General features: G+C 34.7%; 3 protein-coding genes across 23 annotated transcripts in view; 1 reads left to right on the top strand and 2 right to left on the bottom strand.

Moving 5' to 3' along the window:
• Window positions 1-2,627: 2,627 nt before the first annotated feature.
• LOC129793819 (protein lin-7 homolog C) lies at window positions 2,628-5,262 on the bottom strand. The gene is made up of 3 exons (XM_055834230.1): window positions 5,117-5,262; window positions 4,590-4,990; window positions 2,628-3,979 (listed from the first exon to the last, which is right to left on the bottom strand). The coding sequence occupies exons 1-3, from the start codon at window positions 5,145-5,147 to the stop codon at window positions 3,824-3,826; spliced, it is 588 nt and encodes a 195-aa protein (XP_055690205.1). The 5' UTR covers window positions 5,148-5,262; the 3' UTR covers window positions 2,628-3,823.
• A 151-nt stretch (window positions 5,263-5,413) lies between these two features.
• Window positions 5,414-6,464, bottom strand: LOC129793820 (U6 snRNA-associated Sm-like protein LSm5). The gene is made up of 3 exons (XM_055834231.1): window positions 5,936-6,464; window positions 5,624-5,820; window positions 5,414-5,563 (listed from the first exon to the last, which is right to left on the bottom strand). The coding sequence occupies exons 1-3, from the start codon at window positions 5,979-5,981 to the stop codon at window positions 5,519-5,521; spliced, it is 288 nt and encodes a 95-aa protein (XP_055690206.1). The 5' UTR covers window positions 5,982-6,464; the 3' UTR covers window positions 5,414-5,518.
• A 20-nt stretch (window positions 6,465-6,484) lies between these two features.
• Window positions 6,485-15,593, top strand: part of LOC129793816 (arginine-glutamic acid dipeptide repeats protein) — a 34,559-nt gene continuing 25,450 nt past the window's right edge. For 8 of the 21 annotated variants that reach the window (XM_055834224.1, XM_055834223.1, XM_055834219.1 and 5 more), the window contains exon 1: window positions 6,486-6,697. The gene's annotated coding sequence lies outside the window, so the exon portion shown is untranslated. Of the gene's footprint in view, window positions 6,698-15,593 lie in introns of all 21 variants that reach the window. The other 13 variants (XM_055834222.1, XM_055834210.1, XM_055834225.1 and 10 more) reach the window with 2 other exon arrangements.

Below are 15,593 nucleotides of genomic sequence, written 5' to 3'. Positions count from 1 at the left end.
AGCAGGAATATTTGGGAATTTAAAGGAAAAAGGAAAGAAGTCTTCAAGAATAACTAGTGAATTTATTGAGAAGAAAAGGTATTTCTTCCTTTAATTCCTTCTTTAATAAAAAATCATTTTGTTCTTTTAAGGAATATTTGGGAATTTAAAGGAAAAAGGAAAGAAGTCTTCAAGAATAACTAGTGAATTTATTGAGAAGAAAGGGCATTTCTTTCTTTAATTCTTTCTTTAATAAAGAATCATTTTGTTCTTTTAAGGAATATTTGGGAATCTTGAAGAAAGAAAAAGAACCCTTTCAGAATATTTAGTGAATTTGTTGAGAAAAAAGGGGATTTCTTTCTCTAATTTCGTATTAAATTAAAATTCATTTTGTTCTTCTTGAGATTTTTAAGGTATTTTGATAAGAATTAAAATGAAAAGATCCCTTAAAGAATAATTAGTGAATTTGTTGACCAAAAAAAAAGATTTCTTTTTTTAAATCCTTCCTTGATTATAAATTATTAATGAGTAGTGTAGTTTCTTATAAACCCCCTTCGGGCTTAAGAATGCATTTTTTATTAAAGAAAAGTAGTTTGATTCTTTGCGAAGGCTCTACGGGCTTGACGATTTTTTATTATATTGAAGAAAAATTTTAAATAAAAAGTTTGGTATTGCTCGAAAACTTTCCGGGCTTTACAATATTTTATTTTAATTAAGAAAAGTTATATATAGGCAGTGCGATTTTCTGAGGAAGCCGCTTGAAAATATTCTTGTTTATTGAAAAAATTTTTATAAAATATTTTAGTCATCATTAACACTGAGGAGTGAGCACAATTCCGGCGCAAAACCCACCAATTTGCCCCAACATCCCCTATTTTTCCAGAATTTTATATTCCTGGGGTGAGATCCCCAATCCGGAGGTCACTCCATCATTACCAATGATGAGTGACCACAAATCCGGCAAAAAAACAAAAAAATTTGCCCCAGCCTCCCCTAATTGTCCGGGAGTTGATATTCCTGGAATGGGATCCCCAATCCGGAGGTCACTCCATCATTACCAATGAGGAGTGACCACAATTCCGGCGAAATACAAAACTTTTTGCCCCAGCCCCCCCCTAATTGTCCAGAATTTTATATTTCTGGGATGAGATCCCCAATCCGGAGGTCACTCCATCATTACCAATGAGGAGTGACCACAAATCCGGTGAAAAACCCACCAATTTGTCCCAACATCCCCTATTTTTCCAGAATTTTATATTCCTGGGATGAGATCCCTAATCCGAAGGTCACTCCATCATTACCAATGAGGAGTGACCACAATTGCGGCGAAAAATAAAAAATTTTGCCCCAGCCCCCCTAATTGTCCAGGAGTTGATATTCCTGAGATGAAGATCCCCAATCCGAAGGTCACTCCATCATTACCAATGAGGAGTGACCACAATTGCATCGAAAAATAAAAAAAATTGCCCTAGCCTCCCCTAATTGTCCAGGAGTTGATATTCCTGGGATGAGATCCCTAATCCGAAGGTCACTCCATCATTACCAATGAGGAGTTACCACAATTGCGGCGAAAAACCCACCAATTTGCCCCAAAGTCCCCTATTTTTCCAGAATTTGAAAAAAAAACAAAAATTTTTGCCCCAGCCCCCCCTAATTGTCCAGGATGTGATAATCCATTGGGTTATGGAGATGAGATTCCAAATCCCCTTGGTGGCAGAGAAGCAAAAATTCCATTCGGGACGAAAAATTCATTCTCGCTGAAGGAAATTGTGGAGCTAACACACACACATACAAGATGCACACGAATCTATCGGCGCGCGCAGGAAAGAAAGAGAGACCTAGTGCTTGCGTTGAAGGACGGTCGACCCGAGCTTTGCCGAACATTCCGTCACATAAATTTTTTCTCAAACTCCGTGCAAGGAGAACCTATAAAGTATTTTCTGTGCATATTTTGCAATATTTTTGCACTTTTTACTAATTATTTTACATAATTTGGGGTGCCAGTGCTTTCTAAATGGTAATAGTGAGTGAATACCATCATTTGTGTGAGATAATTGGTAAGTTGGAGCCAGAAAAAAGGCAAAATACGTAAATTTCTCATACATTTTAGAAAATCGGCTCTCCTGAAAAGTAGCGTTTTTGAGATAGGTTCATAATGAATGGGCCAAGCGATAAAGAAAAAAAATTTGCAAAAGGTAATTCTTAAATTTCTTTTAGATGGTTATTTTTTTCTAGATTTAATAATGCTGCACTGAAAATGATTTTTTTTGTCTTTCCAACATTACTTTCTACTAGGATTGTACTATAATTTGATTAAAAAACAATAATTATATATAATTTTCAATTTTTTGTGATTTAAGAGAGAAAAGGTACGAGTTTGAAGCTAAAAAAAATTAGCAAGTTAGAATGTTCTTTTTTATAATTTTTTTTTTCGATCGAAAATAGAGCGAAATCTCTGGAAATATTTTATGTTGTTTTATTTCTTTTGTTTGTCTGTTTTTCTCAGCTGATCTATTCCTGATTCCACCCCAAAAAGGTATTTTTTTAATAGAAATCCGTCCTGGAACAACAATTTAACAAAAAATAATCGAAAAAAATATTTTTTTTGCTTAAAATCAACACAAAAAAATCGAAGAAAAACAAATAAATTTTATTTGATCGTGAATTTATTTTTCTTTATTTTTTTTTCACACAAAAGTTTCATTACAATGATTTGTTTAAGGAGGGGGAACGGGGGGGGTTAATTCTGAATATTTTGTGGGAAATAATAAATTAAAATAAATCATTAAAACGTGTCTAAAACTCCAGTCAAATTCAGCCAATAATCTGATTTTAATTTTGCAAAAGAAAAAGATTTTATGAGATCTAATTTGAGGATTCAAATATTAAATTCCGTTGAAAAATTATTCCGTTCAAATTATTTTTTTATTATTATTTCGATTGAAACTTGTCTAGATTAGAGATAAAAATTAATTAATTTTCTTTTAATCACAGCTTTAATTCGAGTTCGAGAAAAACGAGAATAAATAAGCAGACTGACGTTAATAGGTTTCCATTTGTCCTATGACGTTTCAGGGATATTTTGTCCCCTTCATCAGGTACTAAATAGACATGCAAGATTTTTTACAATTTAGCTTCTAAAATGAATAAACTCATTGATCATTTTATTCTTTTTTTTTAATTTTCAAACAAAAAAATAAATTTAAGACAAAAAATCTATAATTCTTTGATAATTATTTTATTAGATCTCACAAAATCTTTTTCAATTCAATAAAAATCTTTCATTTAGCATTGAAGGGATTTTTTCTCGCAAAATAATTAAAATCGTTCTCTTAAATGCAAGAAAAGGACAAAACATAAATGTAAAGTAAAACAAAAGAAATCGCGTGACAAAGGTGGGCACAAAATTGACACGATAAAATGGAATACAAAGTCGTGAATTTTAATAATTTTCCATTTTTTTTCTGGTGAAAATGAATATAATATAAAGAAGAACAAAAAAGTACATTTAGAAGCGCATTTGCGTAGGAACTGAATACAAGAAGAAAAACAAAAAAAGGTGAAATTATATGTTTAATAAAAAGGAATTGAAAATAAAATACAAAGTCTTACTTATTTAACACTAAAAATTCTAAAGCTAAACGGGCAAAAAATGAATTTTAAATAAATTCTGGTGGATATTCTGGGATTTTTTTTGCAGCATCCAAAAAAAGCATTTTAAGGATAAAAGATTTAAAAGAAAAATTGCAGCTAAAATTCTTTAAGAGATTTTTTTTTGTGAGGAGTTTCTGGCACATCTTGCGGCCCACGCGCATTGGCAGTGTTGACATGGTGGTGAGGCTTTCTACTGGAACTGACGCCGACGGGCTGCTCTTTGCTTATCAAAACGCAATTCCATCTCCTCCAGAACTTTCGGTGTGTACCGCACAACAAGCTTAACGGACCCAATGGCTTGCTTTAGCAACTCAACGGCCTTCTCGTGATTCTCCCCTTCAACGGACTATCGAGAAATTAGCGATTAGTGGTTTGGAATTGATATTTTCGGCGCTTTTTTTTTTTATTAATTCGTTCAGAAAATGCTTCTAAAGAGTCTAAATGAGCTTTTACGGGGAACAACCAGCACAGGCTCTTATTTTTTTATTTAAAATTAAATTCTCTCTTAATTTAAAAGGCTTGAGAGAAATTTTCTGAGGTAAAGATAATAAGAATTTCTTCTTAAATTTTCTTTCAATTTAAGGTTTCAACATAGTTATTTTAGGCCATTTAAAAAGAAAAAAATCTGACAAAATGCATCTAAATAGCCTAAATGTGCTTTGGGGGGAGATAAGAAACATATTGAGTTTTCTCTCTCAATTTAAGAACTTAAGAGATATTTTTAGACGTTAAAAGGAATAGAAATTCTCTTTTAATTTAAAATCACAAAAGAAGTGTTTTAAAGCATCTCATAAGAGATAATTAAGAGAAAAATAAAATTTTAATAAACTATTGAAAAAAAATCTTTAATCTAGTATGCGATCAACTCTGTTCCGGAGGGAATTCCATTCAACCTATTTAGGGCTTCTTAAACCTAAGAAAATGTCCAAAAAATACACAAAAAAGACACTACTCACCACCCCATTGACAGAGAGCAGCTGATCCCCACGCTTGAGACCCCCATGGCGATCAGCAACACCTCCAGGGATGATCCGGGAGATGTAAATGGGGGAATTTTGTTCCTTGCCACCCATAACGTTGAACCCGAGCCCCTCATCGGTCTTCGGGAGCTCAACAACACGTGGATGAGCATGCCCCTCACTGGCAGCAAAAGCAGCCACCGTTGCCTTAGCCGTGGCGGATGCCCGGACATCCTGGGAACCCTGAACGTCCACCGTTTCATAGACATGCTCATAAACTTCGCGCACAGCATTGAAGAAGTCACTCTGAAGCACCTTCTGGAGGGCTGCTACCTTCGTCGTGGGTATCTCACCGCTCATCTCGAGCTTTGCCAGAAGTTCAATTGTGCGTTTGATGTCTATTTTTACACCCAGAAGCCCCCAAGAAAAACAGAAGAAAAATCATTAGTTCCGCAGGGCGGATGTGAATCCCAGTTTAAATGGGGATTTTCTACATTTGGGTGCTTCCTGGTCAGCTGACTTACCATTTGCAAGGGTTAGTGGTTCCACACCCATCTTTTCTGCTTGATTTTTCCTCCAGACACTGCGGAATTAAACGATAAAATTGATTTTTCTGGGAAATTCGCCTTTTCTGAAGGTTTTTCTTCCACTTTTCTATTTGTTTATTTTTCCGCTAGAGGGACTTTTGGGGGTGTTTTGTGGAGGATCCTAACAATTTCCGTGGAATGTCTATGTAAATTCTCGGAAATGTCTGATCACTTCAATGGAATTTCTACATAAATTCCATGGAAAAGTGAATTTCTTAGAGAAAATTCATAAAGTAGCTTCAAATATTTTATTTTTCACAAGAAAATTAAGAAAATATCTTCAAAAAAGCATCCCAGAGAGATAATTCCCAACCCTTGATGGATCATTGGTGCGTAATCTTAAGATGCTGCTGAGGAATCAGGCATATCTCCTCCAGGAACAAGCTGAAAGATTGAAAAATTCATCATTTAAAGTACTTTTGGGCAGAATTTCTGGGAATTTACCATTGTTATATTGTTCCCATTGAGAAGGATCTGATCTAGCTTTGTTATTCTTCGCCCCTCGGGGGTATTTTCGTACTCTGTTACATCCTCAAGGAGCATATTGACGAAATCATCGAAACCCAGCAATGTTCCCACCATTTCTTTGTCATTCTTCATTATTATGTGAATCCTCGAACCTATGCACTTGTCCACGAGTTCTGGAAAGGAAGAAAATTGTTTTAGGAAGGTTCTTTTGGGGTATTTTTAGGTAATTTCTTTGTATTTTCTTGAAGAAAATTATTCGTTTGCAGAACGTGTTTTGAACACACTCACCAAGAGGAAGGAGCGTTGATTGATTTGTTGGAGCTGATTGAGCCATTTTCACAAATGCAATTAATCCAATTGATTCAGGAAGTAATTAGGAAGGAAACTGATGCGAGATATTGGCTAAAATGTTAGGAAACTTTGAAAAAATTAAAGATTTTCCGCAACCGGCTCGTGTTTTGATTTCTACGCTGTTTTTATTAGGATGTCCTGAAAGACCTCTTTTGTTGCTTTCTCAAACCGTTCATTGTGGAGGTTTATTTGGGAACATCTTTCAACTCATCATCAATCTTAGCGAGATTTTATTAATTTTTATAAGAAAATCTATCCAAAAGACGCCTTGAATGGAAACTTCACTTTTCTAGTTTTTCATGGTTTTAAAAAAACACTAGAAACTTCTAGGAAGGCTATAAAGATGACAAAAAATAATTATTGAGAAACCTCTTCAGGGTAACAAAGGAATCATCCTTGGAAACTCGCGGAAAAACTCCATGGTGATTCCATGGAATTCTTCACTTATGTGCTTTGTTGGGGTAGTTATTGAAAATGGCTGCCATTCATTGTGGATGGCACTTCTTGTGTGTTGTTGAAAAAGTAACCAAAAATAGCAACTAAAGTGCCCCATAGACTGCAAAAACTACCAAAATTTCGTGCGTGAGTGCCGCGTGAATTGATGTGCAACACTTTTGAGGACGTGCAGTGTGGATTTCAACGTGTTTTTCGTGCTTTTCTCTCGTGTCTGACAAGCAGCCAGGATGCATTTGTGAATTGGTAAACTGACGCAGATATTTTTTTTCACCCATCACATCTTCTCATCTCTCATTCCACCCAAAATATTTACCCCACGCATCATCCCCAAATGAAGCGCTTCCATGGCTTCTGGAGGATTTTCAGTGACCACCGTGGGGGCTATTTTGTGTTTTCATCAATCGCCTACTGTTTGTTTTGTGAAAGAAAAAAAATGAGACGAGTGAATGAATGAAGGAAAGATCAAAGAAAGGCGCTCCCGGAAGGCCAAAATGAAGGGGCCACACACATGAATAATCCCCCACAACGGGGCAAAGAAAGTCCCCATAGTGTGGAGGATGCCCCCTTTTTTTTGACGGGAGGATGGGGGGAGAGAAGTTTGTGGAAAAAGGTTTGTTCAGGAAGAAAGGGAGTGAGACACAAAAATCAATCGGCGCGCGAACAAAGCGTTTCCACCATTTTCCTCATCCCGTGCGCCTCCGGGGTTCAATTAATTTGTTGACTCTCTGACCCTCCATTTCGCAGCTCTCGGGCTGCCACTTCGGCTCCGTCAGACACCGCCGTCGCGCCCCCGAAGACACACAGCTCCCTTGTGTGGCTCGCTTATTTGTTCAATTGGACTCGCAAATCGTTTAATTCAATTAATCATTCAGCACATAATTAGCAGCTCCTAACCGGAGCTCGCTACTCTTCTCCTCACTCTCTCCCAGAGCACGGCCAGAGGCTACAGCTTCATTCCACATACGCTGCTGCTGCGGTGAAAAATTTGCATTTCCTCTGGGCGGAATTCTTTGTTTCTCTTTTTTTTTGTGGGGGTGGCAGGAACCCTCTCTCCGGGGCGGGAAGTCTTTGTGTTTAGAGTCTTAATTGAGGGAAGAATAATTAAAATTTATATACCTTTCTCTGTATTCAGGAGATTTTCTTGTTAATTTATTATTATTTTATTTTTAATAAATTTTCAAAGAAAATTTATTTGTGTTTCATTAACCCTTCGTTGTATGCTGGGTTAATCAAAGCAGCAAGTGTTGAAACATTGATGTTTCTGTGCTTTTCACTGTTTCTGGGACATTCTTTGAATTTTTACAATAAAAAATTTATTGAAATTCAAAGATTTAATGAATTGAAGATACAAAAAAATTAAGAGATATCTTCCAACAGCCCTCGGCATTATTCTTAAGGTTGTAATCTATGTTTAATTAGCAGAATTTAATTTGCTTCAATTTAAAATTATCTCATTGATGGTGTAGTGCTTAGCGTTTTCGCTTGACACCTTATTGAACTGCGGATCGAATCTGGGTTGGTCTGTAAAACTTCTTTCTTTTTTTTTTTCAAAATCAGATTCAAAACTGCTAAAAGTATCAAAATTTATCATAATTAAGTATCATTTAAGTTTATTTTCCCTAAAAAAAAAATGAAGAAAAATAATTTGACAGCTTAAAAGAAGTTTAGATGTTTCTTGGCAGATTATTGAGATTTCTCTTCTTGATTCTTCACAAGTCGGATTTTTGCATTATTTATCGCATCTTCCTCTTCTCTCTCACCCGCATACACACATAAATCGCACTCCCCTCTCGCCCCACAGTCTCAGCAATATTTACATATTTCCACCCATTTTTTTGGAGGGCAAAAAAGGAAAATTAATCTGCTATCGTGCCCCAAGCTTTTTTTTTTGCACATACACACCTTTTTTGTACTTTTTTTTCTAAATGAAATTTGCGATAAAGTACGTGAGTTTTGTGGTTTTATTTTTATTTATTTATTTTTCCATGAGAAAGGGGGAAAGTTTCCACTTGTAGAGGGTAAAATGTGAAGTGTTAGGGGAAGTCTTTTCTGAGATTTCAGCGCAAGAACTTTTTCCAGGAAGTTTTCCTTTCTTTACTTTTTTTTTCGACATTCACAGCAATATCACGGAGGTAATCAATAAAATTCCTCTTAACTGTATGTGCGCGCCCTTATCACTCTTAAACACCTCCATAACATTGAATGACTGATTTAGCGTTGTGAGGAGGGGCGGGGGGACAATAAATTGGGCAACATTTACTAACCAATTTTTCATTGGAATCAATTGAAAATTCATTCTTCATTGCGCACACTTGAGTCACACGAAATTCTCTCTCTCTGAATTATCTGTAATTACATTTGAGCTGTGTTTTTGGACGATTGCCGAGGTAGCAATTTGGGCACTTTTCCGACATTATCCAACCGTTTTGTGGGACAATTAGGGGGGTGGTAAAGTTTTCCAATGGTGTAGCTCTATAGTCATGGAATGTATCCAGATGGCTTCTCTTATTTTCTTTTTAATTTAATTTAATATTTCTTGTTTTGTGATAAAAGGAAAATTATTTTCTGGCTATTAGGAGGAAATTGTGGTTTAGGTTTTCATTGCCAGGATCCTGGGGCTTTCCTTAGAGGGTTCTTTCTGCCCAAATTAGGAATTTTCTTCACAAACATTTCAAGTTTCGCTGAAATATCGTATTTTAAGGACATTTTGTAGAGTAAAAAGATGTTTTGTTGGTAGATTTGAACCGAGGTCCTCAAGGGTGTGAAGAAAGTCTTCTAACCATCACCCTATCAACTTTATAATTTTCCAAGGAACGTTCTTTTGCATGTGGATGGTTTTCTCATTATTTTTTCAACACACCCTGTGGAAAATTAAATATATAGGAACAATTTTTCTTAAAAAAAAACAAAGAATTTCATTCAAGCACGTATTCTTCACCAAATCATCTTCAGCAGTACCTCATCTTTTTCTTCTTTGTATCTTCTTACCCAAGCTGGGAAAGCGTGAAAAAGGGAACGGAGATTATTGACCCAATTTCCGCATGATGAATTTATTTTGGCATCAAATGGAATCTCACCTAAAGGTCGGCCTCTTCTGTGGTTTGATACGAAAATATCACATTTATGGGAAAAACCTTTTGGGAAATGTATTTATTTTGCTTCTTTTTTTAGCGAGAAAATGTCGATGGAAATTTCCAAATTAATACAATATTGATTGATTACTTTGGGAGGAAAATTTTTGTCCAAAAATAGATTTCCCGGGGGGCGTTTCATTGATTTTTCCTTCTTTTCTAAAAATGTGAAAATTTTCTCAAAAGAAGGAGAGAATTAAGAAGAACAAAAAATGCATAGTTTGCGTTCTTAAAGAAGAGAAATAGAGAGAAGGAAATGAGCAAACAAATTGATATTTTATCGCAGAGAGTTTCAAATTGACACGACCTCTTCATCTCATCTTTCTCCTTCGTTGTGTAATTCTTTTTATTTTATTATTCTTCATCTTACACACAAACGTCTCATTGGATATCTGTGAGAGATTTCTCGAGATTTCTCACATCTCAATACAAAAATCCATTAAATTGTGATTTGAAAAGGTTCTCCTTTTGCACCTCAAATGATACAAAAAACCACAGTAAATTGATTTTTAGCCCAATGCAGATCACATTTTTCCAATTTCCTCTCAATTTTTCATTATTTATCATTTTGTATTATTCATAGAAAATTCATTTTGTAGTAAATTTTTCTTCACACACTGTTGATTTTCTTCCTTCCACACGAACTCCTCCTCTCTGTAAGAGAGAGAAGAAGAAATGGAAATTCCACCAATCTCCAGGGTGTTATTTACCCAACAAATTGTCACTCTGTATTTAATGAATGATTTTACGTTTTGTAAAAATATTGTATTGATGAAAAAAATCACGTTTTTACCACAAAAAATGTGCTAAGATTCATATTTAAATTACATGTGGGAGGCTGAATGAAAGAAGCTCTCTATGTGGGATTTTGAGGGCGCCCCAATGGGTACAAATACAAGTAATGCTTAAAATATGCCACTAAATGTTGATTTTGATTTTTAAAAGGCATTTTGTGATGGGAAAAAAATTCCTGTTTTGTTGGATTTGAACCCATGTTGTTTGTGGTGTGAGGACTTATGTCTTAAGCACTCTACTAATAAATTACCTATTATTCTATATTGTATTGTTGCTTTTAGACGACTTCTTAAAAGGATTTTAGAAAAATATTTCCTCCCTAAAAGGATTTTTTTTGAACATTTTGTACTTCCATTAAAAATAAATCCTTAATGGTATCCTCAATTAGCACACTTAACCCCAATTTTCAACACTTATTTATCTTTTTAATCACCACCGCTTACAGTCTGTGTGGCCTCTCTCTCTCTCGGTCAATTTTGCCCCCAAGGTTTGAGTTTTAAATTTCAAGTTAAAAGAAAGTTTTATAATCATTTTGAATCTTTTAAAACAAAAAGACTTGATTTTCAGAGAGATTATCTCACAAGAATTAACTAAAAATCTATTTAATCTCCACATTTGGTTGGCCTTTGAGGTGTACCTTCGGTGCTTGAGTGGCTTAAAGCTATATACTCTGTGTTGTGTGGCCCCAAAGAAGTAATAAAAGAGCTGACGGGAGGAAAAGAGAATTGTATTCCATCTCTACCTGCTATTAATTTCACCTCGGCGCGACTCAACAATAATAATAATTTGTACAGCATACCTACCAAAAAGGGGGTGAAGAAGAAGGTATAGAAGGTATACAACACACAGTATGCGCGCTTGTGATGTTACAAAAGAAACGGAGGTATATATGGAGAAAAAATTAAGATATATCGAAGAAGGTTGAAGAAGGCACACGCTCATTGGACTCCAAGAAGTTATTTCTTCTTCATTTTAACGTTTTTTTCTTTTTCATTGGTAAAATAATGAATTTTATTTAATTTCTTGATACTTTTTGATATTTTTTTTGACTTTCTTGTAGTTTTTCTGTAGTAATGTCAAATGAAGGATTAAATGTTTAATTATCTGTTTTTTTTCGATAATATTGACATTATTCGCTGTTTTTTCCAACAACTGTCAAATAAGTTATGTCATGTGTCAATTGTTCTTTTAACTTGACATTTCTCGATGGAATCTGTCAATTTGGCTATGTGAAATGGAGCTCTAAGTGTCATTAATCATGGACCTTTCTCAATATTTTTTTGACATTCCCGTCATTTTTCTCATAATCTGTCAAATAGCTCTTTAAATGATGATGTCATTCTGTTATTAAATCACCAAAAGAAACTTTTTCCTATCTAGAAGCGTTACAATGCAATTTAATTTTTTTTATTAACCACGCACCACAAATCAATTGACTCAACTAATTTTTATTGACCAATCATTTTAAGTACCTCCTTCTCAATATTAATGCTTTTTCTGCCATTATACTGTTGGCAAAAAAAAAACGCGACCACCAGAGAAAATCAATAAAATCTTATCAGTATTTAAAAGCGATAGATCAGGGTGGGGGCATTAGCGAAAAATTGCGCGACGAGACTGATAAGGCGCAACGTTGCAGGCGCTTTGGTGTGGCCAAAGAGGCGCGCTTTAGAGCGCTTCATTCTTATCACAAATACAGCATAAAATGAAGCAAAAAAAAAAAAAGAAAAGAGAATCAAGGGGGATTTGAACTGCGCTTTAAAATGAAAATCAACACAAGTCCACGTTAATTCCAGTAGCTTTATTGAATATTAAAGTCATCGCGCGCGCAACCTTTCCTGGCCGCTTCGACAGCATATCTCTTTTTTTTTCTTTCACACTCACTCTCAGTGTGAGCTTCTTAGGCGGATCTCTTTTTTATTTTATTTTCTCACATATATATGTAGATGGAACGCCTCTAAAAATGAAGATTTATGAGAAAGGAACTCTCTGTCGACAAATATGTCAAATACTTTAATACGATTTTTACTCGGGTGCTTGTGCATTGCATATATGAAGGAAAACCAAGGCGGTGTGAAAGAGCAGAGAGAGAGAGACCCACAAAATGTGTGCTGAATAGCATTTCTTCTTTCATTTTTTTTATTCTTCTTCATTTTACAACTTGGGTGTGCAGATTGTTGTGTGAAGAAGACTGAAAGTTTACTCTTATACACCATGTTGTTTTGGCATTATTATTTGTCACTGAAAAATATTTTACGGTGATTGGGGTGTTTTATTGCACAATAAGAGGATTTTTTGGATGATGAATTTTGTATAAAAAAAAATTGAAGAAAATGAAAAAGTCAGATCGTCGCTGGATAATGAAAAAGTTATGGCATTCTTTGAGAATTTTTAATCTAAGGCGGTAGAAGTGTTAAGAAGTTGCTCAAAGATGCTTAAAAATTATTAAAAGCTTTAGGAAAATAACCAGAAGCTTGAAAATTGAGAAAGAAAAAAATCCAAAGCATCGCTGGACAATGTAAAACAATGAAAATCTCTGAAAATTTAATGAAAGAAAAATCATTAAATGGCAATGTAATTTTAAACCTCCATTTAAAATTACATTGCGGTAATTTTTAAATATTTCTCTTATTTCTCTAAAGAAAATTACTCAACTTTCCTCTTTAATTTTTCAAAAATAAAAATTCAATTATAAATCTACAACAAAATAACAAAAAAATTATTATCTCCCCGTGTTTGTGTGTCTATTTTAAAACACTTTATGATGCGAAGTTCTTGTCGATAAACAGGAAAAGTGCATCAATAAAATGTTCTCGACTCATTTGTGCTACTATTAATCGACCATTAAAAGCGACAATAAAAAAATCAGCAATAAATTCACTGATTAACATCACCAATTCCCACTCGAATAAAAAGTAAAACAGACCACGCATTTGATGTGACACAATTTGGAAGGAAACATGCCGTGGAATTAACGATTATTTTATTTTATTTTATTTTATTTTTTGTTGGTGAATTTTCTTGACCCTCACGGTGGTTGTTAAATTGAATTTTCGTATCAAAATGTTTGGTTATTTTCCACTCTATTGGCATGTCGTCTTGTGGGAGGGAGATGGAAAAGAATATTTTTCCATCAACAATGTACATATTTTCATGTTTTTTTTTTGAGTGAAGAAAGGCAACAAAAAAGAGAAGAAAAGACGGGAGAAGTAAAGTAGAAAATCCACCCTAACAATTGAGCAAAATTGACCAGAAGATCAGAAGAATAATTTGCAAAATGTTGATTCGTGACAAATTGAATTTCATATAATATAGAAAGAGAGAGAGTCTATACAGGGAGAACCATCTTGTTGATGGAAATTCACAACCCACCTAAATGACCATCCTGTTCCCCCCTCAGGGGAGAAATGTTAATGGTGTACCGAACAAAAAAAATCGTTTTGTGATGGAGAAAGAGGCTCACTCACAGTGTGTAGTGCTTGAGGCAAAACATTTTGCCATTCTTTCAGCATATGTTGGTTGTTATGTCTCATAAATCGTAACTTAAACTATACATACTTGTACCTTTCTAAGCTGTAGAAAACCTTTAAAATATGTTGCAATTTTAATATTAAATTGAAATAAATTGTATTATATTTGTTTTTAATACTTAATTATTGAGGAAAAAAATATTCCACAGCTGTACTTGAACCTGAGCAGTTACAGATGATGAGAGAGTACTCTAACCATTATACCACGAAAAAGTTCATAGTACGCTTGAGATTAAAGACTTTAATTTCAAAATTTAATTATTTTCTTATCAATTTAATACAAGAAAATTTTATAATAAAAAAAACTTTCCAAATACACTCAATCATTTTTTTTTTCAATAAACTTTTTGAAAAGTTCTGCGCTTTTTTTTCCCAAAATAGACAACCAACCCTCCTTATCAGGGGGAGTCTCATTCATTTAACACAACCACCCCCAAATCATTTAACTTTATTCCCCATGAAATGTCAGCCTAAAAAAATATATATAAACGTTCTGTGAAAAGTCCCAAATTGAACATTTTATATAATAGAGAAAAAAAAAGTTTTTCCATTTTGTGGACAAGAAAATTTGTACTGCAAACTTCTGGGTGGTTGAAAATGTTAATGGGGTTGAAAGTAGGTACTATCATTAATTAGGAGTGTGTTAATCAAAAATAATTATACGCTGTGTTTATGCTTGTGTTTGGGAGTATAATGGTTTTGCTAATGTTCTTAAGTAATTTTTGTCGCGTTTTTCTTCTCTCTCTCTCTGTCTATCATTAACACAGGAGATTTTCTCAAGCTCTTGATCATACTTTTTGGCGTCTCTGAGAGAGCGAAGAAGTATTTAAATGTCGTTCACTTTTTTTTTCTTTGCTTCTTTTGACTATACTTTTTTTGGGGGATGATGTCAACAGTTCGTTGAGCCTGGAGGGAGAGGTTTGTGTCGACGGGACAAGAGTGAAGAACTTTGCAATGGGTGTGATGCGGTGGTTTCCGTTGATGCGCACGCGTCCTCAAATAACCCCCGCCGTTATGTTTTTTCCCTCGAGGGGTGAATGCAGGCTGTAATGGTGCGGGGGGTGGTAATTGCCAGATTGCCGAAAAGAGGGTGCCAAAGGAAGGAAGAAAATGGTATATTGAGATGCTGTGTGAGGGGGTGGAATGGGGGGTGTTATTCATCAAAGTAACGAGCGACTAATAAAGCTTTTTCTCTCTCATATTGTTGTCATTTAATAGTTTTAGGGACATTCAGGCGGCTCTCTCTTGTCTGTTTGGACACTTGAAAATATCTTTCTTTGACCAAAAATATTAAGATTGAGTAAAAGAAATTTATAAAGAACTTCCAGTAGCAAGTAAAAGAGAGAGAAAGAGAGAAATTCTTAATGAAGCAACAGAAGAGTTCATGATTGATTTTTTCCACCAATTCACTCGCGTCGTCATGATGCCAACATTGTAATAATAATTACTCTCTCTCTCTCTCTTTCTTTTTCATTCACTCATTCATTTATTCTCTGAAATAATGATACACATTTTAGCTTTGTATTAAAACGTATTTATTCCTCTAAATATGGTGCTCCACACACAGAACGAAGGAGCACGAAAGTGCTATATAAAATTATTAACATTTGCAATTAATTGATCATAAACACGCAATAATGTTGAAGCATTTTGATTCACTTCCCTGGCACTCATCTGCGAATA

Source organism: Lutzomyia longipalpis, chromosome 3 (genome assembly GCF_024334085.1).
Source record: "Lutzomyia longipalpis isolate SR_M1_2022 chromosome 3, ASM2433408v1".
NCBI classification, from domain to species: domain Eukaryota; kingdom Metazoa; phylum Arthropoda; class Insecta; order Diptera; family Psychodidae; genus Lutzomyia; species Lutzomyia longipalpis.
This window is presented reverse-complemented; position numbering and strand designations above follow the sequence as displayed.

Coding starts and splice junctions, on each gene's coding strand:
- LOC129793819 (XM_055834230.1), bottom strand. CDS start 5,147: ATGGGTGTGGAACCACTAACCCTTGCAAATG. Junction 4,991..5,116: donor ACCACTAACCCTTGCAAATG/GTAAGTCAGCTG, acceptor GTGTAAAAATAG/ACATCAAACGCACAATTGAA. Junction 3,980..4,589: donor TGCTCTCTGTCAATGGGGTG/GTGAGTAGTGTC, acceptor ATTTCTCGATAG/TCCGTTGAAGGGGAGAATCA.
- LOC129793820 (XM_055834231.1), bottom strand. CDS start 5,981: ATGGCTCAATCAGCTCCAACAAATCAATCAACGCTCCTTCCTCTTG. Junction 5,821..5,935: donor ATCAACGCTCCTTCCTCTTG/GTGAGTGTGTTC, acceptor CTTCCTTTCCAG/AACTCGTGGACAAGTGCATA. Junction 5,564..5,623: donor ATGGGAACAATATAACAATG/GTAAATTCCCAG, acceptor TCAATCTTTCAG/CTTGTTCCTGGAGGAGATAT.